This window comes from Solanum stenotomum, chromosome 2 (assembly GCF_019186545.1).
Source record: "Solanum stenotomum isolate F172 chromosome 2, ASM1918654v1, whole genome shotgun sequence".
NCBI classification, from domain to species: domain Eukaryota; kingdom Viridiplantae; phylum Streptophyta; class Magnoliopsida; order Solanales; family Solanaceae; genus Solanum; species Solanum stenotomum.
The window spans coordinates 72892676-72918700 of NC_064283.1; the positions used below are offsets into that span (position 1 = coordinate 72892676).

General features: G+C 34.8%; 6 protein-coding genes across 7 annotated transcripts; all 6 read right to left on the reverse strand.

Annotated features, from left to right (window-relative positions):
- Window positions 1–887: 887 nt before the first annotated feature.
- Window positions 888–2743, reverse strand: LOC125854292 (aldehyde oxidase GLOX-like). Its single transcript, XM_049533802.1, has one exon. The coding sequence runs from the start codon at window positions 2698–2700 to the stop codon at window positions 976–978; it is 1725 nt and encodes a 574-aa protein (XP_049389759.1). The 5' UTR covers window positions 2701–2743; the 3' UTR covers window positions 888–975.
- A 3392-nt stretch (window positions 2744–6135) lies between these two features.
- On the reverse strand, window positions 6136–7411 carry LOC125854310 (E3 ubiquitin-protein ligase RING1-like). Its single transcript, XM_049533820.1, has 2 exons — window positions 7333–7411; window positions 6136–6700 (listed from the first exon to the last, which is right to left on the reverse strand). Exon 2 carries the CDS (start codon window positions 6537–6539, stop codon window positions 6228–6230), a length of 312 nt encoding a protein of 103 aa, XP_049389777.1. The 5' UTR covers window positions 6540–6700; window positions 7333–7411; the 3' UTR covers window positions 6136–6227.
- A 2141-nt stretch (window positions 7412–9552) lies between these two features.
- LOC125854289 (pentatricopeptide repeat-containing protein At2g02750) lies at window positions 9553–11543 on the reverse strand. The gene has a single exon (XM_049533787.1). The coding sequence runs from the start codon at window positions 11458–11460 to the stop codon at window positions 9613–9615; it is 1848 nt and encodes a 615-aa protein (XP_049389744.1). The 5' UTR covers window positions 11461–11543; the 3' UTR covers window positions 9553–9612.
- Window positions 11544–13219: 1676 nt separating this feature from the next.
- LOC125854303 (E3 ubiquitin-protein ligase SDIR1-like) lies at window positions 13220–13933 on the reverse strand. The gene has a single exon (XM_049533813.1). It carries the CDS (start codon window positions 13931–13933, stop codon window positions 13220–13222), a length of 714 nt encoding a protein of 237 aa, XP_049389770.1.
- A 668-nt stretch (window positions 13934–14601) lies between these two features.
- LOC125854304 (E3 ubiquitin-protein ligase SDIR1-like) lies at window positions 14602–16211 on the reverse strand. 2 transcript variants are annotated; one of them, XM_049533815.1, is made up of 2 exons: window positions 16081–16211; window positions 14602–15277 (listed from the first exon to the last, which is right to left on the reverse strand). In XM_049533815.1, the coding sequence occupies exons 1-2, from the start codon at window positions 16122–16124 to the stop codon at window positions 14713–14715; spliced, it is 609 nt and encodes a 202-aa protein (XP_049389772.1). In that variant the 5' UTR covers window positions 16125–16211; the 3' UTR covers window positions 14602–14712. The 2 variants fall into 2 exon arrangements, with proteins under 2 accessions (XP_049389772.1, XP_049389771.1); XM_049533814.1 differs by lacking the exon at window positions 16081–16211 and having other exon boundaries at window positions 14602–15560.
- Window positions 16212–22084: 5873 nt separating this feature from the next.
- LOC125854305 (E3 ubiquitin-protein ligase ATL59-like) lies at window positions 22085–22754 on the reverse strand. Its single transcript, XM_049533816.1, has one exon. The coding sequence runs from the start codon at window positions 22752–22754 to the stop codon at window positions 22092–22094; it is 663 nt and encodes a 220-aa protein (XP_049389773.1). The 3' UTR covers window positions 22085–22091.
- Between the last annotated feature and the right edge of the window lie 3271 nt (window positions 22755–26025).

A 26025-nucleotide genomic window follows, 5' to 3' on the forward strand; every position in this document is an offset into this window, starting at 1 on the left:
TTATCAGTTTTTCGTGTGTGTCCATGAATATTTTGATTATATGAAATCTCTATGAGAGAGTACTTTCTACCATGGAAACTAAACCAATAAACTAGGGAAATAAGAAAACAAACTCCTTAAGTGGTAGATACATATCTAACAACCTATCCAGTAAAATAGTAAATAGTAACAACGTGTGGAGTACAGTAATTGTAATAGCATTCTAATATCTATTTGTTTGACGATTGACTGCTAGATCATAATTCTGGTAACTTTGAACAACTTCAATTAAGATCGAAGACATGAGAGACAAATACACTATTTGAAATTTATGAGTCCAAGCAAAAGGTATTACGGATACACTATGCACTATATCCGCCTGCAATTGAAATTTACTGTCAACTTTGCATTCTTCATCCTTGTCAATCCAAAACTTGGCTGGCCATTACGACTATATACTCCACTTATACTCACCAAGAGAACCATTTTTTTGCATCAAAATAGGCTTAATACATAAATGTGCCTTTTATTTTCTCTACATCTATGTCTTGTAACTTTGGATGTGCACAAGTAGACACTTAAGCTTGTATAAAGTTAAAATAAGTAGACACGCATGTCCTATGTCACATATTACACATAGGGCATGAAATTGCCACATAGGACCCATATATTTACTTTTTCAACTTTATACGAGATTAAATACTTACTTATGCACATCTAAAATCAGAAGACATTGCAAGTTAATGTCAAAATAAAAGGAACGTTTATGTATTATACCATAAAAAATTAGTACTGCCACAAGGAATAAGACATTCAGCCCACTGAATAAAAATTATAATTGACTCAATTCTACACAATCACTCTAAACATGGTGATATACATCCGCAATTCTTTTTTTTTATTCCAACTCCATACCAAAAAATATGATGCACCTAGCAAAATATCTCACATATGATCTCAATTCAAAAACAATATTGTAAAAATTTGCTATAATGGTCACTGTATTTTCACCCAAACACTATGACCAGGAACACCTTGATGAACTACAAACACCATATAATATCCTGGAGGTGCAATATTCCTTGTTGGAGGTGCAAATACTATGACTCTATAACCAAACATAAAAAGCCTTTCTACTCCCACAATTTCCAAAAACAACAACCTTTGATTCATCCCAAATGAGTGTGTAGTAAATGAAGGTGGAATCATGCTCACCATGAACTCCGCATCGGGCTGCGGAAAGGGTAGAGTGAACGTGATTGAGAACTGTTGACCGTACGATAAGACTTGCCCCACATCAACAGCTTGGTTTAAAGGTCTAAGATGGGCGTATTGTGTAGCCAAATAAGGTGGTGAAAATGCCTCTAAGCTTAACTCTGTCGGGTACTTTACGCCTGTAAAGTTGTAGGTCGAATGCGGATTACTACCACCCACTAATATCCTCCCATCTGGCAGTAAAATCGCTGATGAGTGGTACATTCTTGCAATTGTAGTAGGGGTGAGCACAGTGAATCTTCTCCTCGGGTCGGGTTCATCGGGTCGGTAAAGAACCGGGTTTAAAACCGGGTCAATCGCGTTCTCCCACCCCGCTGCTCCATTCGCCGCCCCGTTTAGTATAAGCACATCTCCTGTAGGTAACAACAACATATCCGGCATGACCCGACCCGAAGGCATTTCCTCCATGACCCATTTCGGATCCGGATCCGTTAGTCTCATTCGCCCACATGAACTTGAACCCCGCCAAAACTCCCCTTCCAGTGCTTTAACATACGCGCCACCCCACGCGCCTCCGCAGATCATCACCTCCACCACTGGTTCCTGACCCTGACGTAACCGTAACGGAAGCATTACCGAAGACCCAGTTGCCGGATAACTCCGTTTCTCGCCGGGAATCATGGGGAATTCCCTGAGAACATTGTGATTAACGTAATCTAATACAATTGAGCGTTGATTTGAGAAAATGTAGAGATTTCCGTCGGGTAAAATGTACAAGAATGGGTAAAGATTGTTTTCTTCCATTGGGTCTGTAGTTTCCACTAAGAATGGAAGATGAAAAACCCCACCATTATCGTCCATAGTTTTGGGGAAAAATTCATAGCTGAAAGCTTTTCTTCCACCAACAATGATTACACGTCCATCAGGAAGTATATGATCAGAAGCATACCATCTCTGAACCGTTAAATTCTGCGGCAATTCAGTCCAATCACAATCAACATCACCATCACACGGGGAAAACAGCCGGATTTTACGATCGCCGGCATGGTATCCACCGGTTTGAATTAATGTACCATCGGAGTTGAGTGCACCGGAGGAACACCAAACATCAGTTTGAACCATGAGTGGACGATAAGTGTTTGATAAAATGTCATAAAGAACAGAATGAGCAGAGCAATCAACATCAAGAACTTCATCATCGAAACGACATTTGCCTTGAGGAAGTGAGAGATTAGAAGCTCCGAAATCTGTTCTATCGAAAATGATTACTTTGTTGTTGTAGAGAAGCTGCATATGCATTGCTGAAACACCAATTGATTCATGTAAAAGTACCCATTCACCATTTACATTTGATGGTATAAAAGGTGGATGAAATATACTCGGAATAAGCTGTGAATTTCTACGATGATGGCGACGATTGTGACGATGGCGGTGAGGTAATGAAGATGATGAAAGAATCAAGATTGTGAATAGAAATGAAAAAGATTGAATCTTGATCAATCCCATTGAATTGATGAAAACAGAGCAAAACAGAGCAATACAGAGTAAAACAGAGTTATGAGTATTTTATTTTAGCAGTTGTTGCGCTGATTAGTTTGAGTTTTTAACTAAATAAATGGAGTAATAGACGCAAAGAAAATTTAGCATGAATTGTTAAAACTACGAAAATTTCTCAATTTTATTTCTCTCCATGAATTTAGGGATTGTTGATATTGTCATGTAATATAAATAATTGAAAGAAGCACCAAAAAAATAAAATTAGATTGGTAATAATGCCACATATATTTAAGACATTCTTGTTTATGGTTTTATCTCTAGACAAATTACTACTCTAATTATTTGTTTGGTAGTAATTTTAACTTATGTATAGATGGGGTCGTTTGATAGTTGGTTCGGAGAAATATTATGTATGTGTAATAAATTTTGTATAGGAATATCATGTTTGATAGTTGCTTAGAATTACTTATAAAATTAATATGGTGTTCAATTTGGAATAATGAAAAATATATTTCGAATTATGTGCTTGAATATTTTCTTTAATAGGTGTGTATTACCTCACAAATTTAATTAATATGGAATAAGAGGGGTATTTGTTTGGTAGTATTTTTTAACATAGTAGTTAGAAGAAATATTATACATGTATAGAAAATAATTTCAATATTACTATTTACTAATATACTTTTTCAATAATATTACTATACATTCTATTAAATGACCCTAATATGTTGCTGGCAAACTTAATTAGTTGCACCCTTTTAATTTTGTTTTATATACATTCAACAAGTTCCTAAAATAGAAAAACCTTTCCTTCTGCAATTTTAAACCTTAATTAATTGCAACTTTTTTTTTGCTAATTTTTAGTAATTAAAGTTTCCCTAGCTGAGACATGACCATTATTTACGTAGAGGTTATTATTACATATTCATCAGTAGGGGTGTTCGTGGTTCGGTTTGGATCAGTTATTGATTAAAATTAAAATCAAACCAATCTAGTTGGTTTTTTAAATTTCTAAAACCAAACCAAACCAAATGAAAAAAATAACCGTCAGTTTGGTTATTGTCGGTTTGGTTTAGTTTGGTTTAGTTTTTCTGGTTTATCCAATTTGAAAGTAATAGTAATTTTTTTGAGGACTTACGTCGATAGCACAAACATCTAGCACATGAACAATCCACAAAAAAACTATTGTCGGTTCAATTAAGCAATTAAGCAATACTAGAGTTATCATTACTTGAACAAAGTATTTCAATTAAGAGAAAGTAGAGTAGGTAAAGACAAATGGATTTAATGGACTTGGACTTGGGATTATTATAGTTGGGCTAAAGTGTTGGCTTGAGGAAATTGTAAAGTTAAAGACTTAAGTTAATTAAAATTTGATAAAATATTTATATTTTATTTATGAATAATATATAAATAATTATAAAATTTATATATCTAATTTATCGATTTGGTCTGGTTATTTTTGCGGTTTTGTTTTAGTAAAATCAAAACCAAACCAAATAATATCGGTTTTCAAAATTTAAAACCAAACCCAACCAAATATCAATTTTTTTAATCGGATTGCGATTCGGTTTGGTTTTTTAACCATAACCATGAACAACCCTATTCATCAGCATACTATACTATTAGATTATTTTAAAGATAATTATAAGGGTATAAAATTTAACATAGAAAAATATAATATAATTCACTGACCTGGTCAAGTTTGAACAAATAGGATGAAAATATTCTATGATTTTTTTCCCATTTTCCATCGATTAGAGAGGATATAGGAAAGATGATGTGACGATATGTGTAACCATTACTTACAAAAAAATGTGTAACCATTACTTACAATAGTTGGGGAAACATTATGTATAGTCCCATCATTTTAAGACATATTTTTGTATTTACGAATTGAGGGGCAATTGAGTTTTTAATTGAGTTAATGCATGTATTAAAATCATTGCATTGCTAATACCTAGAAATCTATGGCATTAGCAATACAAACCTTAATACACAATAGAGTGTATAACTAATGAAAATATTAATTATACATATGTTGGAAAAGAGTACCAAATAAGGTACTAGTAATACACAAGACTAATGCATGCATTAATTTTTTTAATACACTCTACCAAACAACCTCGTCTTTTAGGAATTGCGTAACTTTATAGGAATTAAAATATTTTATATCTTTTAGGATTTATCTATCCATTTGTAACTTCTCTTTTCAAATTTTCTTTAGTTGAAATTCAAATTGTGGTTATAAACCTTAAATAACAATATATTAAAATGATTGAATTAAGCGGGTCAAATTAATTCAACCCATTTTTAAGCCCATTTGAGCCCAAAGTAAACTTGAGCGGGTCATGATCCAACCCAATTTCTATTTTAATATTTCCAATCTCAACCCAACCCGCCCATTTGACACCCTACGCTCTTCGGCGAATTCGAAATAGAACGTTCTATTTTTAAAAATAAATAAATTGTAATAGAGAAGTTGTTCCAAAAATAATAATTAATTAAACGGGTTTAGTATTAATAGGATAAATTAGTCAAATTATAATTTTCAAATATTAATAATAAATAGTATAAAAGAATTGTTACAAACAAAAAACAATCAAAATAAGAAAGGTAAACACAACTAGCGTTTGACCATATATTTCCAAATATTTTTGGTGAATATTGTTTGGGTGAAAGTTTCACCATGTGTTTGGCCATAGTATTTCGCAAACATATTTCACTTTTTTAAGAAATATGATAGAAACACATAGGTTTGTATTACATAGCAAGATAAAAACGTGTTGACGTAACAAGATTCATGACTTCCGCAACAAGTCAATTGGATCTTTGTTGCAGCAAATAACAAGTAGTGTCCATGACACTGAAGCAATGTGGTAGTTCAGAGTAAGTGCAACAAGCATCATTCCATACATTGTGAAGTAAAGGAAACGCATGACTTTGTTACCATGAGATGATTGTTTGTCAATTTCATCAACAATCATATCATCACGTTCATTTCCACTGAATATGTCATCACTGCTTTGGTATTCACAGTGCAAACAACTACTATAGAGGGTGATTTTATAAAAGATAAAAGTTTGGTGTAGAATTTGAATTTTTAAAAGTTCCCAAATAGTCAAATTTGACCCAATACTACTTTTTTCAAGTATTTGAGAATTTGGGTTATTTGTCAAAAATATTTGCCAAATAATGATAAATTGTATGGACAAACACTATTTGTCAAATCCCCCTTCCCCCCCCCCCCCCCCCCCCCCCCCCCCCCCCCCCCCCCCCCCCCCCCCCCCCCCCCCCCCCCCCCCCCCCCCCCCCCCCCCCCCCCCCCCCCCCCCCCCCCCCCCCCCCCCCCCCCCCCCCCCCCCCCCCCCCCCCCCCCAAATTTTAGCATACATTAAAGCTAAAAAAAATTGTATTTTGATAAAAGGTATGCAACACGTACATGAAAAACACTTTACTTATACAATCAAAAATTAATTATATGTCTCCTAGTTATAGTTTTGGCATTAGATTGCTGATCCTTTATGTAGCCTTGTCTAATCTGTGGGCATCTGAAAGCGGCAAAGCGGACAGTAATGGCTATTCTCTAACCACTTTGTAATGCAATCTCCATGAAACATATGAGAGCAAGGCAAACGCAGTACTTGAGTTTCATCCCCTATCTCATCTAGACATACCAAACATTCATCGTTGTTATTTCTTTCATCATTTTCAATTGGCTCTAGCAACTCTATTGATGATTTATTAATTGTGGATGATTCTTCCATTGCTAACAAAATTCCACCATCGCAATGGTGATCAATCACTAATGTCACATCCACACATACCTCTAACATCTGTGGAGTCATGATGCTTTGCAATTTGAGAGTTGTAAGTTCAATTATAGTGCGATATTGATTTTCAAACTCGTTCTTAAAATGAGTAAGCACATCTGATATAGCACGATCTAATCTTTGATAGAGCTTGATATCGGAAAGATGAAGAATGATTTCGTATGACTTGGCTGAACCTACACATGTGCAACCCATCAATACGGATTCTAGATTATTGGGTTGTGTATACCAAAAGTGTTGTAGAATACTGAAATTAAAATAAATTGTGAAATAAGGTAAAGAAGAAGAATATGAAGAAGCAATTGGGGGAATAATCAATTTTTCTTGATCGGAAATTGGTTCAACGCGGACGAGCGAGTGCTCGGAGCAACCATGGCATACAAAGTCCGTTGGCAACATATTGCAAAGACTTTGAGAGGAGAAATCGATATTTACTATCAATCTCCAAGGCGGGTTTATGCTAAAAATGGACTAGGGTTCGTGTCCAAAGGTGAATAAAGCCAAGCCAGACCCTTCTGGTTTATTTATAATAAAAATATTTATGTTACTAGCAAAACCCAAATTTATCATGAAAAGGATTTGTGAGTCTATTCATAATATTACTAGCAAATCTAAACTTACTAGAAAAAGGATTAGTGAGTATGATTGACAATTGTTTTCCTTTTCCACACTTGAGAAGGTAAACTTTTTGTTTTCTGTTTTCCCCACGTCATTGAGGCCCAAATTATTTATCCTTCAAATACCTATTTTACAAATATTAATTGTATTTTTATTTAGGGAAAAGTAATTACAAAAAATTCATACTTACCAGTGTGACTTCCCTGAAGCAACTGAAGTGTAGGTTCAAATTTTACAAAAGCCAAAAAGCTACGTGGTTTCTTCCCATCAGTCTAAGCCTCGGTTGGCAAAATTCCCTGAAACAAATGCTGGTGGACGGTGGTAGAAAATGAGTATCATGAGGGAAAGTTAAAGTGCACGCAAGATGGTCAGAACACAACTATTACCAATGTATTTAAAAGCGAAGCACACAAAAAGGTAACAACGTTCATGAGGCTTGAAGTGATAAGCGAGAAGTGGGGCGCATAATTTTAGAACAAAAAATACTTAACATATATGGATTTAGTACTATGATAATAAAATTGTAATTAGGATAACTAAATTCAACATACAATATAGAATAATGTCCATATTTATCCGACTCCTCAAAATTGAGATTCAAAGAACTAACCTTTACGTCTGGATGATTTTGCGTCATTATTTGAAGAGCACGCTTCTTGAAACCCATGGCTTCACCTGTGAGGTGCCCCTTCCTTCACATAGCTTCATTGCTTTAAGTGACAACGCGATGACTTTTAACAGCACTGGCTGAGGGAAGCGAGACTGAGATGGTTTGGACATGTGAAGAGACGGAGTGCAGACGCCCCAGTGAGGAGGTGCGAGGTAATGGTGGTAGAGGGTACGCGGAGGGGTAGAGGTAGGCCCAAGAAGTATTGGGAAGAGGTGATTAGACAAGACTTGGCTATGCTTCACATCACCGAGGACATGACTCTAGATAGGAAGGAGTGGAGGTCGCGTATTAAGGTTGAAGGTTAGTAGGGTTAGCGGGTTGTCTTCCCTTGCGAGGGTTTGGGTTGTTAGCGTTTGGAGCAGTCCTAGCCTTATGTTGTTTACTGCGTTTCACTCCCTATATCTTTCTTGTTATTGTCTCATTTGTTGATTATACGCTATCTTTTGTATTGGCTGTTATGTTTGCATATATCTCTCCTCCTGTCACTTAGATCTAATGCTCTTGAGCTGAGAGTCTCTTGGAAACAGCCTCTCTACCTCCACGAGGTAGTGGCAAGGTCTGCGTACTATTTACCCTCCCCAGACCCCACCTAGTGGGATTTCACTGGGTTGTTGTTGTTGTCCAATACTTGTTTTTCTTTTGATGAAGTGGTCCAAGACTTCAGTTTGAGTACATGAAAAGCCATACTATAGGAGAGAATTTCAACTGAACTTACAGCCTTCTTCGAGACACGTGATAATCTACACAATGTGAGGTCTATCATAAGATAACTACGGAAGGTCACCTTTCATTCCAGTAGTGTGGATGCTTCCATGTTGAGAGGCTTCTACTGCAATCAAAATATAGTCTGGGAAGTGCCTGTGATTGGAACAGTTAACCATTGCTTAAGCGCTTCACAACTGAATTCACTATAAGACCAGTTCTTGAAGGATGCAAAGGGAGGGATTGGCTTTGACTGCATCTCGGGACTCTGGTTATCCCACATCAGCGCTTGTCCACCTTTCATATCCCATAGGAGGCCAGTAATTCCGAGCTACTGATAAGTTAGACAGATTCAACTAGTATGTAAGCATATAAGAACCAAATTCGACGACTTCCAGAATCTTGAGAGTTGAAATTATAACTAGCTTTCTCATGGTTGAACTAAGCATTACAGTTAAATTAAGAGAGACATTCACATGGTTAATCTAGAGGAATATCAGAAAATACTAACCATAATAAATCACATTCAAAATCGATACTCAATGGCACAGTGATTTTAAGAGAGACATTCACATGGTTAATCTAGAGGAATATCAGAAAATACTAACCATAATAAATAACATTCAAAATCGATACTCAATGGCACAGTGATTTGAGCTTTATCATATAAGCTTGTACATGTTTCCTGTTTTAGTTTCTGCATCAATATTCAAATTTGACCATCTTAATTGAAGGAAGCTGACCTGAAAGGACTTCACAGACAACTGCTTAGGGAACACATGGACCATGAAGGTTGTCACACTAAAAGCACGCGAGCTTGAAACAACTCTTCGTACTGCCTGGCATCCAATAGTTCACATTATCTGCGACAAGTGGCAAGGTTAATGAAGTCAATTGTGTGCTTGCTCTCAGAGATCTCATCCGTTGCTTCATCTTTGAACCACCAAAATCTTTAACATCAATTTTGGATTTCCTCGTGCAAGGAATGTTGGGGCAGTGGTTGGAGTAAAAATAAGAGCTAGTGCCAGTTCATGCAGATTAGGCATAATATCCAATAGTAGTCTGTTCTACCAGTTTTAGCATATGCAGGATGTTAGATTATGCCACTCCTACAGTACTGTATCCTGGTATTTTCTCAAGTCCTCTTTCATCAATTGTTTCTCTGATTCTTTCAGCATCGTCCCATCTTCCTTGTCTAGCATAAAGGTTGGACAAAATCACAAAAGGAACAGGGTTTTCTGGCTCCAATTCTGAGAGCTTTTTGGTCATTTCTTCTCCCATCTTGGCATTAGAGAATTGCTCAGAAGCTGCTAGTAAAGAAGCAAAAACAGATGCAGAAGGCTCGGGAATGTGCTGTAGTAGTTCTCTAGCTTCATCCAGCCGACCAGATCGAGCAAGTAGATCAACCATAATATTAAGCTGCTTTAGAGTTGGGATTATGCCAAAATCTGTGATCATCAAGCTAAAAACTTGCCATGCTTTCTCCAATTTTCCGATGTGGCTGCACACAGACAACATGCAATTCAATGTGGCTGAATTTGGTTGTACTTTCTGCATTAGCATCAGAGAGAACATCTCAAAAGCAGCTTCACCCTCCCCGTTCCTTCCATACCCTGAAATCATTACATTCCAGATAGCAGGATCATCATATTTTACTTCCAACTGATCAAAAACCTTCCTTGCCAAAGGAAATTGTCCACACTTCATGTACATATCAATGATTGCGGTAACAATAAATTCATCAATAATGTTTTCCGTTCTAAAAATATATCCGTGAATCTCTTGGCCGAAACGGAGTGAGGATAGAGATGAGCACACCATCAGAAGACTAGTGACAGTCTTCACACTGGGAACGACACCGGCAGAAAGCATTTTCCTGAAGAACTTAAGAGCTTCATTCTCTTTTCGCAGCAGCAAAAACCCAGTGATCATTGAACTCCATGTTGCTGAATCTGGTTCCAATCCTTCCGATTCTAATTCCACCAATAGCTCAACTGCTTTCTCCGTTTGCTTATTCAACATCATTCCAGCAATCATCGAATTCCATGTTATCAAATTCCTGCTGCCACCCAGCTCTTTGAAGATTTCATATGCACATAACCAGCAACAGCATTTTGAATACATGTCTACAAGTGCAGTTCCCACCATCGTATGAGATTGTAACTCAATTTTCACAATAAGTCCATGAACTTGCCTACCAAACTTCACATTCTTAAGATCAGCAGTAGCAGAGAGAACCGATACTAAAGTCACTTCATTCGGTTCTTCGTCTAGTAACATCTTCTTAAACACACCCAAAACCACTTCCTCCACCCCATTTCGCAACATCCCCGAAATAAACGCATTCCAGCACACCACATTCTTATTCTTAACCAATCCAAACAACCTCGTCGCAGAAACACAATCAACACAATTCAAATACATACTCAAAATCGACGTAACTACATATACATCCATTTCCACACCAATCTTTATACCCCTACAATGCATTTGAACACCATGATTAATATTCACACACCCTGACAAAACACTAGCTATAGTAACCGAATCCGGCCTAATCAGTAAACCACTAAACAACCCAAACACCCGAAAAGCATCAACATGATACCCATTTTGAGAAACCCCAGAAATGATTGCATTTAATGAAGCAATATTTGGTTGAGGAATTTCATCGAACACCTTCAAGGCACTATCTACTAAGGCAAATTTCATGTACATGTCAGTAAGCGATGTGGCTGCATATACATCGGTGTTAAACCCGTGTTTTATCAAATGGCTATGAAGTACTTGACCTTGTGGTATAGTTTTAAGCTTTGCGCAAGCTTTGAAGAGACAAGGGAAGGTGAATTTGGTGGGAGATAAAGAAGAGTAATGGAGTTGGGAATACAAGTTAATGGCTTCTTTGTAAAGTCCATTGGCTACCAATTTTGTTATTTGATTCTTCATGGATTGTTCCCTTCATAGTAAGCATTAAACACTGAATCAATACTCTTGAGGATAGAAACAATTGTGAGCTGAAAATGCAATTGCGGAGTAGTCAATGAAGCTGATTGAGAATTCTGAGAACTCAGGTTCAAAACTCAGCCGAACACAGGAAAAACACTAGCTGGGTAACTTTTTATCGAACCCTTACTAGCTCAGCCCCTATGAAATTGATTCTCTTCGATTTTTTGAGGTGTATATTTATCGAGAGATTGTCTTTGATGTTTTGAGGTGTGTCATTGTCTCATAGATTAATTATCAAAATGAATTATTCTCGATTCTTTGAAATGTGTTATCGTTGGAGAGATTGACTAGTATTAATTATGAAAATGGATTGTCTTCGATTCTTTGAGGTGTTTCTTTGTTGGAGGGAGATTGAGTAGCATAGTGAAAATTGAATTTTCAGTTGGGAACAATCTTTTAGTATTATTTTTCTAATTGATAATGTTTAAAATATTTTTTAAATTATCTGAAATTGAATAAAAATATCCTTAATTATTGACTTGATTTAAAAAGATTTATCGTTAATAGTTTGATCATAAAATATTCTACCTACTAAAAGTTGGTTCTTATTTTTATTTAACGAGTCAAAAGTATTTTTTCTAAATAAATATATTAATTATTTAACTATACTAAACAATTATGATTATTTTTATTTTATTTTGAATAAACACATAAAAATATCGAGCTGAATATTGATAAATACTTATAGTAAATAGTATAAAAGAATTATTACAAACAAAAAACAATTAAAATAAGAAAGGTAAACATAGTTGGCGTTTGATCATAGATTCTCAAATATTTTTGGCAAATATTATTTGAGTGAAAATTTCACCATGTGTTTGGCCATAGTATTTCGAAAACATATTTCACTTTTTTAAGAAATATGATAGAAACACATAGGTTTGTATTACATAGCAAGATGAAAACGTCGACGTAACGAGATTCATGACTTCCGCAACAAGTCAATTGGATCTTCATTGCAGCAAATAACAAGTAGTCCCCATGACACTGGAGCAATGTGATAGTTCGGAGTAAGTGCAATAAGTATTATTCCATACATCGTGAAATAAACGAAGCACATAACTTTGTTACCTTGAGATGATTTTTCGTCATTTTCATTAACAACCATATTATCACTTTCATATTCACTAAATATGTCATTACTGCTTTGGTATTGACGTAAAAAATTATGTATTACAACGCAAACAACTACTATAGAAGGTGTTTTTGTAAAATATAAAAATTTGATGTAGAATTTGAATTTTTAAAAGCTCCAAATAATATGTACAAGTTTTTTCTAGTATTTGAGAATTTGGGTTATTTGTTAAAATACAAATTGTATGGACAAACACTATTTGTCAAATTTCCCCCCAAATTTTACTTGGAAAGTCCATGGCTAAACAGGTCCATTATATCGTAAATCAAAAGGGAGGTGAGTGTTATGGAGCTAAACTGAGGAAAGGTCTTTAAAATAAATTTGTTTAATGTGAAAAAGTTAGCAATAGATAGATTAGTGACAAAAATTAATAACTAATTCAATTTATTTGTTCCAATGAAGTACTGCATACATTAAAGCTAAAATTAAAAAAAAGGGCTTGTATTTTAATAAAAAGGTATGCAACACGAACATAAAAAACACTTGACTTAATTATACAATAAAAAATTAACTATATGTCTCCTAGTTATAGTTTTGGCATTAGATTGCTGATTGTAGCTTTGGCTAATCTGTGGGCATCTCAAAACGGCAAAGCGGACAGTAATGGCTATTCTCTAACCACTTTGTAATGCAATCTCCATGAAACATAAGCGAACAAGGCAAATGCAGTACTTGAGTTTCCTCCCCTATTTCATCTAAACATACCAAACAATCATCGTTGTTATTTCTTTCATCAGTTTCAATCGTCTCTAGCAACTCTATTGATGATTTACTAGCCGGTACCATTCCAACAACAGATGATGATTCTTCCAATGCTAACAAAATTCTACCATCGCAATATTGATCAATCGTTAATGCTATAACCACACGTACCTTTGACATCATCTCAGTAGTCATCATGAAGGTTTGCAACTTATTAGTTGTTTGTTCAACTATATCGTGATGTTGATCTTCAAACTCGGCCTTAAAATCCTTTAGCAAATCTGATATAATGTAATCGAGTCTATCATAGAGCTTGATATCAGAAAGATGAATAACGATTGGAGATAAAGTGATCATACTTTCCAATGTTCTACCCACACGTTCAGATGCTTGATCATTGGGTCTTATATACCAATATCGTTTTAATATAATGAAACTAAATTGAATGTTTAAATAGGGTGAAGAAGAAGTATATGAAGAAGTAATTGGAGGGATAATCAATTTTTTTTGGTTGGAAATTGGTTTAATTTTAACAAGAGAGGTCTTGAAGCAGCTATGGCATACAAAGGGCAACATATTGCAAGTATTGAGAGGAGAAATCAATATTTTTTTATTAGAACTTTCAAATTTATTTATAAGATTAGCAAAACCAAAATTTATTAAGGAAAGGATTAGTGAGAGGGAAGCTTAATTTGATGAGAAAAAGGAATTATTATAGGTGGGGGGAAAATTATGAAAAGTAATACAAGTACTTCAAATTAGAATAGGAAAAGGAAAAGTACACGTTTTTGGGGAAATATAAATTGGAAACTTCAAATAACTATTTTAAAAATATTATTTGTAACTTTATTTATGGAAAAGTAATTTAAAAAAATGAAAATTGAAGAACACAAGTAGAAGAAAGGGATGAGAAGCAGAACTCAAAGAAAGGGGAGATGAGGATTAGACTTTTGATTTCTAATAGTTTGATTTTAGGAATAACTAAAAAGAAACTTGTAAAATAATTATATGACTTCTCCAATAATTTGATGAAACAACGTAATAATGTAACTTGCCGTAATGATCATAAAATAAAAACAATACTAACTAACATGAAAAGTACTCTATATGTACACCACAAATAAAAGAGCTAGAACACTAATGTGAATTGAAGGCTAATACCAAAAAATTATAAACTTCATAAGATATCAAACCATATAATTCATTACACAACTTGAAATCATTCAAACAAACTACCATAATATTCCAACAATTTTTTTGGTTACTGCATAAATTATACATTAGTAATAGTAGCAATATAATCTACTGCAAAATTGTTTCTGGCTTTAGATTGTTGATCCTTTGGGTAGTTTTGTCTAATCCGTTGGCATCTCAAAGCGGCAAAGCGGACAGTAATGGCTATTCTGTAACCACTTGGTAATACACTCAGCATGAAACATATGAGAGCAAGGCAACCGCAGTACATCAGTTTCCTCCCCTAACTCATCTAGACATACCAAACACTCATCGTTGCTATTTCTTTCATCAGCTTCCATCGGCTCTAGCAACTCTATCGATGATTCACTAGCCGGCACCATTCCATCCACAGTTGATGATTCTTCCAATGCTAACAAAATTCTACTATCGCAGTAGTGATCAATCTGTAATTCCACATCCACACATACCTCTGACATCTTAGTAGTCGTGATGCTTAGCAACTTACGAGTTGTTTGTTCAACTATAGCGTGTTGTTGATCTTCAAACTCGTCTTTAAATTGCATAAACACTTGTGATAGAGCTTGATCAAGTTTCTCATATAGCATTGTATCAGAAAGATGATTAATAATTTGGGTCGACTTGGTTGAACAGTCCTCCCGTATTCCACCCCGGTATACGGATGCTTGATCATTAGGTCTTATATACCAAAATTGTTGTACTATACTGAAATTGAAGTGAATGGTTAAATACGGTAAAGAAGAAGAAGAAGAAGAAGCAACAATTGGTTCAACGCTAACAAAAGAGTTCTTGAAGCAGTCATGGGATACAAACCCTGTTGGAAACATATTGCAATTTTTGAGAGAAGAAATCAATATTTTTTTTACTAATGGGAGACTTACCACCCCATTTCAAGCATATTTATAATATTACTATCAAACCTAAACTGATTAGGAATAGGATTAGTGAGTTTCTATATTAAAAAAGGAAATACGTGGGGAAAAATTAAGAGAAGTACAAGTTTTTAGGGAAATACTTCATAAATTGGAAACTTCAAATATTATTTGTAGTTTTATTTATGGAAAAGAACACGTTTTGGAAAAATTCCATAAATTGGGAACTTCAACTATTATTTGTATTTTTATTTATGGAAAAGAACACGTTTTGGAAATACTCTTCAAATATTATTTGTAGTTTATTTATGGAAAATAACACGTTTTGGAAATACTCTTCAAATATTATTTGTATTTCTATTTATGGAAAAGAACATGTTTTGGTAAGTACTACATAAATTGGAAACTTCAAACATTATTTGAATTTTTATATCTGAAACTAAATCATAGATTCAACAGCTTGAGTAAAATTTGATAGGGCAAGACATGTAAGAAGCATAAGAGACTAGGCAGGTAAGAAGCATAAGCTATAAAGCGAAGAGATGGCACTCATACTAACGCCACACAAACATAAAAAATAAGTTGTTCATCTAATTCAACCTCAAATCTAACGATAACCAAATCTGGCAATCATACCTTATAGAACTCATGTTGAGGACGTGAAAGAACAGGTATGTCATTGTATGCCTGCATAAGCTTCCTCTCTGCTGCACTTAACTGGAGGTCCTCCACATTTGCTAACGACCTAATATCTCCAACCTTTCCCTTTCCCTAAAGGGAATAGTACCATCCATTTGGAAAAGCCTACGCGTTTTCCACTTCATCATCTGTTATTGATCAATAGGAAAGAGTAGGAAAAGATTGTTCAGTAAAAAATCTGACTGTGATAGTTTACCAAGAAAAAGACAAGAGATGAATACACCTTGAAATAATGACTGGGAAACAAGCAGTACATAACACACTACTACAAAAGAATGTACACACAAACTAACAGAATGTGAAAAAAGTAAACACCAACAGAGAAACAAATGTTACAAGAGGCACAATAAAAAAGACGAACATGAAGAAACATGATGAAGCAATTAAGAAGCAACAGGAGATACACACAACTAGAAATAGGTTAAAAAGAAACAAGGAACCAATGACATGGTAACTAGAAGTCTAGAACTTACTCTGACGTTCTCTTGAAAATGAGAAGGAAGTTCTTTTGCATTTTTTTCGTAAAATTGCAGTAGGATATAATGGTACCTGTAAAAAAGAAAGAAAAAGGGTGAAAACAGCATCTTAGCAATTCAAATGAGTGAATATTCGAATGCAAAATGAGTCATCAGGAGAATATAAACTAAATGATTACATGAACATAAGAAAGAAAAGCTTTCATACCAACGCTTTCATACCAACAAACACGATTCTGGAGGACTGAGCATATGGCTAAAAGAACTATGGCTGGAGAATGAATTCACCACTGAAAAGGACTAAAATGTGGTTAATGGGGACACTCTGGGGACATGGAAAATCCACAAGTAATTTAAAAGTCATTTGGGTGTTGAAAAAATGACTTTGAAGAGACTCAAACACATTTCATGTGTCTCTTTAGCACAAAAATTACCTGTATTTAAATTAACCATCAGACCAACTTAATGACAACCAGCCCAATGGGAAAAAAAAAAGAAATACACTTATTCTTTTTTTTTTTTGATAACCGAGAAATCCGTCTGTGACCTGCCCTTTGGACCAATCACGGCCTTCTAAACTCGGTGGATAATGGGCCGCCCCTCTACCCTTCTCCACTTAAATACCGGGCTTTGCTTTGTGTGGTATGGGGCTTGAACATGCGACCTAAGTCACAAATCCTCCACCTTTTGCCACTTGAGCTAAGCCTTGGGGGCATAAATACACTTATTCTCTTAAAGCTAAACTAAACGGTAATTGAAAATTCACTACAAGAATGGGTGGTAGTGTTCCAGAGTGTTGAATAACAGGAAGTTCCACAAGTCGAGCAATATGATAAATTTTTCTTTGAGATAAAAAAACATCAACGCTTATTTGGGGTTCAAGCCTACTGGTCACAACTCTCTCTAATGCCTAAGAAGGTGTTAAATTGATCGAGGCTATATGCAGGAGTTATCTATAGTCAGGTGAGGCAACTATTACAAAAAAAAGAAGCCATGGTGGCTTGGGATAAAGTTTGCATGCCTAAAAGTGCAGGGGGTTTAAACATTCTCAATCTAACCATCTGGAATTCAGCTTCAATATGCAATCTACTTTGGGCCTTGAGTCAAAAAAAAAAAAAGAGAAGCTCTGGATCATTTGGGTCCATACGTGCAACATAAAGAGCCAGAACTGGTTGACTATTGACCTCCCAAAACAGGCTGCGTGGATGATTAAGAAGATATTGCAAATGCGGAAACATTGGCAGCAACTAGGTGACATGCGCAGTTTGATTGTCAAAGGCAAATTTCACTTAGCTACCGCCTATAAATGTTTATGGGGTGAGACGCCAAAGGTTACTTGGAGAAAATTGTTATGTCAGAATGTAGCAAAACCACGATAAAATTGTATTCTATGGTTGAGTATGCATAGTAAGCTGAGAAAAAAGGATCGACTGATAAGGTGGGGTCTAAATGTGAATGAAACTTGTGTTCTATGTAACACTGTGCCTGAGAGTTTACAAAACTTGTTCTTTGAATGCATCTTCTCCACTATTAGGATGGCAGAAATGGAAAAGAGGAATCCAAAAATGAAGCTCAGAATGGTATTGGGAACAACAACACTCCAGAGGTAACCATCCGAAAAGGATTATTTTGAAGGCTAATTTTGCAAGAGAGAATTATGCACTCTGGATAGAGAGGAATACGAGAATTTTTCAGAGTAAAGCATCTACCAAAGAGATACTATTCCATTAGATGACGCTCTCTATATGTACCAGAGTTAGACATAGCCATCGGCTATTCAGTTACATTTGCTCCCTTTGAGAATTCACTCTTGGTTGAATGTAGGTATCTATTATCTAAGGTTTGAATGTGTTTTCTGGTAGAGTAGGATACTGAGAAGGAACTGAATTGATTCGTTCGCCCTCAAATTGTAAAGCTCACTGGTAATTAATAAAGTTCTCTTTAATTGCCAAAAAAGAAAAACATCAACGCCAAAAGGATGATATGCAGCCTAATTTGCCGCAAACTCTTTCTTTTTGTCCCTGCAGAATTAAAGTATGTAAATGATATAACGTAAACAAAAGTAGGCAGTTGCATTGACAACCAGCATGCATACACAAACTATGATAACCATAACATGCACAAAGACACATCTAACTACGCGCAGATGGATTTTCACTTTTCTTTTCTACTTTTTTGTTAATGAGGTATTTCATCTAAGTCACAAACCTGCTCTTGTGAATGCACCCTTATACTTACCTTCCTAAATTCATACATGCCACACTAGTGCACTCCCTCAAGACACTGATTTCCCCTCACCCCTTCCCTACGCATAGCAACAAACACATTAAGGGATTCATGTGAATACCCCAGATAAAAGTGAACCACATCCTTTTCAGGCAATATATAAAATATCTAGCGGGCAGACACCATGTCGTCAACTTGCTTCCCAAATGGACATTTGAAGGAAACTTGCATTTTAGCCCATTTCCGCCCAACCGATTTCAGTCGAATAGCTTTTGGACAAGTCAATAAACCGTCAATTTATTAACTCAATCCAATTTGAACCCGCTCAAATTCATCTCAATCCGCCCATTTGACACCTCTACCAATTTTAATAACAATTCAGGTGAGGGAATTGAGAGTTTGGGCTGAGCCAATTTATTACATTCCTATTCATGATTCTTTTGCATGGATAGTTTTTTCCTTTCTCAACAGAAAAACCGATAAACTAAAAATGAAGAATGCCTTACATTGTACTAGATGTGTCCACAAGTTCATTTGTTGCTTCTGGTAAGCTCATACAAGCTTCCATCGGCACAGTCGGCTTCTAAGCCTGTCGTTTCTACTGTCTCGGCGAAGCAGCTGCAGCTGCTAACCCCAAATTCCCAAACAAAACTGATGACCAGCTCAGATTACCAGCCATTATGGAAGAAGGTAATCAGGGAGAAATATGGTTTGGATGGAATATGGACTACCAAAGTGAGCAATAGTCGTTATGAAGTTAGTCTTTGGAAATCATAAGGAACTTGTGGCCCAAATTGCTAACAAAAACCATGTTCAGCGTTGGTAATGGAAGGAAAGTAGATCTATGGAATGATAAATGGATTGAACAAGGCTCCCTAAAGCAACTCTATCCAGACATATACTCCCTCAATCAACAACAAAACTCAACAATTGAAATGGTCTGGGGTGAACAAGGGTGGAATTTGAGTTTCAGGAGAGCTTTAAATGATTGGGAAATTGATAGACTAGCAAGCTTTTTTGGTGCTTTAGAACAATTCAAAAGGAACATCAACTAAGACAGATTGCTTGATATGGTTAAGGAATAAGCAGAGCCAGCATACAGAGTATTCACAACCTCAAACAATCAGAGTGGGACTTGGCCTTGGAAGTGATCTGGAGGGTTAAGATCCCACATAAAGTTGCATGCTTCTCTTGGTTGCTAGCCAGAGAAGTTGGACTCACACAAGATACACTCATGAGGAAAGGTTTCAATCTTTGCTCAAGGTGTTTTCTCTGTGGTAAGTAAGCAATGACAATCTCTAATCTCTTTCTTCACTGCAGCTGGACTGACCTGTTGTGGAAGATTTTCATTAACTTGAGGGGCATTGCTGGACTATGCCGGGAAGAGTATCTGAGGTACTGGAATGCTAGAATAGTGATACCAATCTGTCCAATCAGAAAGAGAGATGGAAAATTGTCCCATCTTGCATTTGGTGGACTTTGTGGGGAGAAAGAAACCAAGTTTGTTTTGAAGACAAAGCCATCAGTATACGGAAACTAAAGATGAAATGTTTACGGCTTTTCTTTTTTGGTGTAAACATAGCTTAATGGAAGAGTTAGAATCAATTTATGATGTACTAAATTCCTTATAAGAAGATTAAGGTATAGGAGCTTTTTGTTTTTGCACGTCTTGATTTAAATATGGGGGACTACACACCCTTGTGTAGTTTGTTATTAATACACAAATATGTTACAAAAAAATGACAAAAGTAGAGGGCAGTTGCATTGACAGCCAGCATGCATACACAAACTATTATAACCATATAACGTGCACAAGACACATCTTTAACTACGCCGCGCATATGGATTTTCCCTTAGCTTTTCTACTTTTTGTTAACGAAGTAGTTCATCTATGCCACAAACCTGCTCTTCTGAATGCACCCTTATATTTGCTTTCCTAAATTCATACATAATACATGACACACTAGTGCACACCCATCAGTAAACTGATTTGCCCTCACCCCTTCCCTATGCATTACAAAAAACACATTAAGTGAATACCCATTCTGAGAGTATCCAGAAAAAAGTGCAGCCCGTGAAACCATATTCCTTTCGGCAATTTATCAAACATGTTGCGGATGGACACCATGTCATAAGACTTTGAATAAACAATGATCAAGTTGGTTAAACATTTGTAGGAAACCCAATAGATATAAGATAGGAGTGAACCAAACAGTGTAACCGTTTGGCATTACAGAGCGCTTCAATGGATGATTTCATGATTGGGCTAAGCCAGTTCACTATTACTATTCCTCATTGTTTTGCATGGGTAGTTTTTTCCTTTCTCTGAAGAAAAACATCTGTAGCAAATGAACTAAAAATGAAGAAAATGCCTTACATTGTACTAGTTGTGGCCGGAAGTTCATTTGTTGCTTCTGGTAAGCTCATACAAGCTTCAATCGGCTCGGTATGGGGATTCTAAGCCTGTCGTCGCAACTGCAACAGCGAAGAAGAAGCCTGCTAACCTCAAATGCCCAAACAAAACTAAGAACTGACAAAATTAGGGTCAATTTTGGAGCCACCGTAGCACACGCCGACGAAGCCATCTCTACCGGAAGTCCGAGCCACCGTATTACTCGCCGACGAAGCCATCTCTACGGGAATTCCAAATAGCTCCTCACTTGCATAAAAGCGCTCTATTCATTCATTAGCAAAGGTGTTTAGTTGAATGGTTAACACTTCGCTTAGATGGTTGTTAACTTGTTATCAATTGTTTAGGAGTGTATGGTAAGGGATGTACTGTTGTATCAATTTACTTGTTTCGATTTTATGTATTATTGATTTGTTTTATTAGTTTTTAATTTTGAAATACGTTAAATCAATAACTAAAATATTTCTATCAGTTATAGAAATTTTTTTTACTTTTGATTTTTCACAGTTTGATTTCATTGAATAAAAAAGAAAATGATTATAAAATAATGGTATGACTTTTCCAATAATTTGGTACAACAAGATATATAATAGTAATGTAACTTTACGTAATGATGATGAAATAGAAACAATACTAACTAACATGAAGAGAACTCTATATGTACACCACAAATAAAAGAAACAATACTAACTAACATTATATGTACACCACTAATAAAAGAACTAGGATACTAATGTGAATTGAAGGCTAATAACTAATAATTATATATACACTTCATAAAGATACCAAACCATATACTAATTGATTACACAATTTGATCCATTAGGTAGTTTTGTCTAATCGGTTGGCATGTGAAAGCGGCAAAGAGGACAGTAATGGCTATTCTGTAACCACTTTGTAATACACTCAGCATGAAACATATGAGAGCAAGGCAACCGCAGTACATCAGTTTCCTCCCCTAACTCATCTAGACATACCGAACAATCATTGTTGCTATTTCTTTCATCAGCTTCCATCGGCTCTAGCAACTCTATCGATGATTCACTAGCCGGTACCATTCCATCCACAGATGATGATTCTTCCAATGCTGACAAAATTCTACCATCGCAGTAGTGATCAATCTGTAATTCCACATCCACACATACCTCTGACATCTCAGTAGTCGTGATCCTTTGCAACTTACGAGTTGTTAGTTCAACTATAATGTGTTGTTGATCTTCAAACTTGCCCATTAACAGTTGTGATATAGCGTGATCGAGTTTCTCATAGAGCATGGTATCGGAAAGATGGGTAATAATTTGGGTCGAGTTGGTTGAAGGGTCCAGTGTTGCACCTAGGGATACGGATTCATGATCATTAGGTCTTATATACCAAAACTGTTGTACTATACTGAGATTAAAGTGAATGGTTAAATAGGGTAAAGAAGAAGAAGCAATTGGTTTAACGTTAACAAGAGAGTTCTTGAAGCAGACATGGCATACAAACTCTGTTGGAAACATATTGCAATTTTTGAGAGAAGAAATCAATATTTTTTTTTACTAATGGAAGACTTACCCCTTTCAAGTTTATTTATAACTAGTTTCTCAACACGTGTGTTGCACATGTGTCTCAAGCAAGTAGTATACATGATATAAGTTATATTAAAACCATAGTGTAATCAATAACGAAAAAAAATTAAAAACTAAAATTGATGAACGTAACTCATCCAATTTGAATGACTTCTTCGTTGAGCGATAAATGATTAATTACTATCAGAACTACAAAATTGAATAACTATATTAGTTAGATAAGTAAAATGTATAAAATGAGTTACATTTTAATGTTATTAGGTGCAAATATTCTGTTTATAAAGAAGTATTAGTATTAAATATTTGCACCTAATAACATTAAGTATTAAATTTCGTGATATAATATTTGGATAATGAATTGTGATGCTCATACCAAATAGCAAAACAATGAATCTGAAATATTTAAACAAAAAACTTGATATGATATTTAAAATATTTAAAATTTCTTGTTAAAATTTACAAAACGCAAATAATATATGATTATTAAGAATTTGAAACTAATTGTTATAATCTTAACAATTGTGCATGTAAACAAAAAGCCCCCAAACAAATGAAATTCCAATACATGTGAAATCAAAGTATTGTAATTCTAATTAACCAAATATGACATGCATACACAAAAAGGATTAATGAGTTCTTTTCAAGAAATATTCGAGTTAAAGTTGAATATTGCAATGATGATAAAAGGTTATAGCCAGTAATCAACATGAAGAGGAGCATCAATCAACGCGTTCAAATAACACCATTTCTTTAGATGAAATAACTATTTTGTAGAGAGTATATTATCTTTGTATCTTAAAGAATTGTAATCAGATTATACTATAACAATGAATTCATTAATGTCAACTATGATCAACCTTCCGGAGAAATCAAGCCCTCCACGATCAAAGATTGTCGCTAGATCAGCTACCACAAAAAAGGTGTAATACTGATAGTTGAAAGGGAGAAGAGATGGTGATTTTGACCATGATTTCTTGAAAGATTATATTATATCTAGCTGATAATTCAAGAGTAGTAAAAATTGAATATGACAGCTACTCTAATTTGGCATCAACAATCTTACATACTTCTCATCTCTTCTTTAATTTTATGCAAACTATTAGAAGGCATAAAAACAATTTTACATACTTTGCATCTCTTCTTTATGCAAACTATCAAAGGACGTAAAAAGAAAAGGGAAAAAAAATAAAATCTAAGATAAAATGATTTGCATTCAATCTCAAAAGTTACAAAGAGCATATGGGAAATTAGTGAACTCATTTAGCCTTTATATAATGTTTTTTCCTAGTCTTTGAAATTTACTTTCATTTATTTACTAATGAATTAATTTACTAATTAATATTCAATTCAACTTTTCAGCTTCTTTGTACTTACTGTAGCAATGAAAGGTCGGCCATTAGTTAACGTAACAATTAAATAATCAAACCACCAACGTTTCATATAATAAAGTTATGGTTATTATAATTATTAAATGTAAAAACATTTTTTTTATTGCATGAAATGTGCATATTTATATTTTTTATATTATAGACTTTTTGAAATAATAGTTGCTTGAAGGTTAAAATGATATTTAACTTTTAATAGGCGATTTGTAATTCAATTTTTCTTTTGGAAGGTTTCTACTTGATATAATATGATAATGATCAAAATTTTAATATAAAATGAATAAACTAAAAAATAAGCAGGGAAAGTTGATTGTCCTCAATCCTTGTTAAATCAAGAAAGATGATTGCCCTCAATCCTTATTAAATCGTTGAATTAAGTGTGATAATTAAAGTATTATTACTCCACTTCCAAAGCATCCGTTCAATTCATGTTATTGAAAACTAATTTAATTGATTTTTTAATTATGGTGTAAATAAAAATTATTTTATAAAAAAATAATTTAGTATAAGGAGAAAATGGTAAATCAACTTTTAGGTTAGGAGCTTCCCACTTATAATAATATATGATAAAATATTACCTAAACTGATTAGGAATAGGATAAGTGAGTTTCTAAATAAATTTGATGAGAAAAAAGGAAATGAGTGGGGAAAAATTAAGAAAAGTACACGTTTTTAGGTAATACTCCATAAATTGGAAACTTCAAATATTATTTGTATTTTTATTTATGGAAAAGTAACTAAATTTTTTTTGCAGATTGTTACTTACCAATGCTCTTCTCACTGTGACTTCCAGGCTAATAAGACCATAATTTCAGACTGAAATCTTAAAAAACGTTGCATTGTTATAACTGTGATATCTAGGGTTAACTTACACGCACATCGACTAATACCACAAGGTATCTACTACTATAATGTTACTTAAAAGTAGGCTAAAGTTAGAAGGTCAAACTTTGAAATAGATAGTTACATCAAAAACTGATTATTTTTTTACAGAAAAGGTATGAAGTTTTCATTTTATCACCAAAACTAAATCACAGATTCGACAGCTCGTTACAATTATTTGAAAAGTGATTTTACCTCGCCCCTTCCCTATGCATAGCAACAAACACAGTAAAGGCCATTTTGTTGGAAATAAGTTGTCCAGGATAACTAATCCCGCGATAAGCTATCTCGGGATAATCCAAGAACTACCTAATACCTCCAACCAAACGTGGAATAAAATAATCCTATATTTTATCTTGGGATTATTATACCTTATACCTCACGCCAAACAATTCCTAAGTGAATACCCATTTTGAGAGTAGCCATGTCATTAGCAGAGTCAGACCCACATGCAAAGTTGAATCTAGTTATAGATTACTCCGTTTATAATATTTAACAGTAAACAAATTTCATAATTAATTCTATTATTATTTTTTAAGTAAAGTATTGCACGGACTAAAAAGAAAAATAGAAAAAAAAAGGAGCAATTTTCACATATAACAAACACAAAATTCATATTTGTATGCTATAACAAAGTTTGCATAATTGCACTCCATAGCAAACATAAATATGTATATTTCGCTATACATATACAAAAGAAAGCAATTGTATAATCTGCTTTGGTATACATATACAAAAAGATCAATTGTATAAAGTGAGAGAGGCGAGTGAGCGAGCGAGATCTGGGAGAGGGGAGAGAGGGGAACGAAAATATATGTATATATACAATTTTCACGCATTTTATACATTTGCGTTTTTGTATAAAGTGAGAGAGCGAGATCTGGGAGAGTGGCGAGCGAGATCTGGGAGAGGGTAGAGAGGAACAAAAATATATG

What these genes read in the sequence shown, in the direction of transcription:
- LOC125854310 (XM_049533820.1), bottom strand. Translation starts at nt 6,539, where the DNA reads ATGACTCCACAGATGTTAGAGGTATGTGTGGATGTGACATTAGTGATT.
- LOC125854292 (XM_049533802.1), bottom strand. Translation starts at nt 2,700, where the DNA reads ATGGGATTGATCAAGATTCAATCTTTTTCATTTCTATTCACAATCTTG.
- LOC125854289 (XM_049533787.1), bottom strand. Translation starts at nt 11,460, where the DNA reads ATGAAGAATCAAATAACAAAATTGGTAGCCAATGGACTTTACAAAGAA.
- LOC125854305 (XM_049533816.1), bottom strand. Translation starts at nt 22,754, where the DNA reads ATGTTTCCAACAGAGTTTGTATGCCATGTCTGCTTCAAGAACTCTCTT.
- LOC125854303 (XM_049533813.1), bottom strand. Translation starts at nt 13,933, where the DNA reads ATGTTGCCCTTTGTATGCCATAGCTGCTTCAAGACCTCTCTTGTTAAA.
- LOC125854304 (XM_049533814.1), bottom strand. Translation starts at nt 15,399, where the DNA reads ATGTTTCCAACAGGGTTTGTATCCCATGACTGCTTCAAGAACTCTTTT.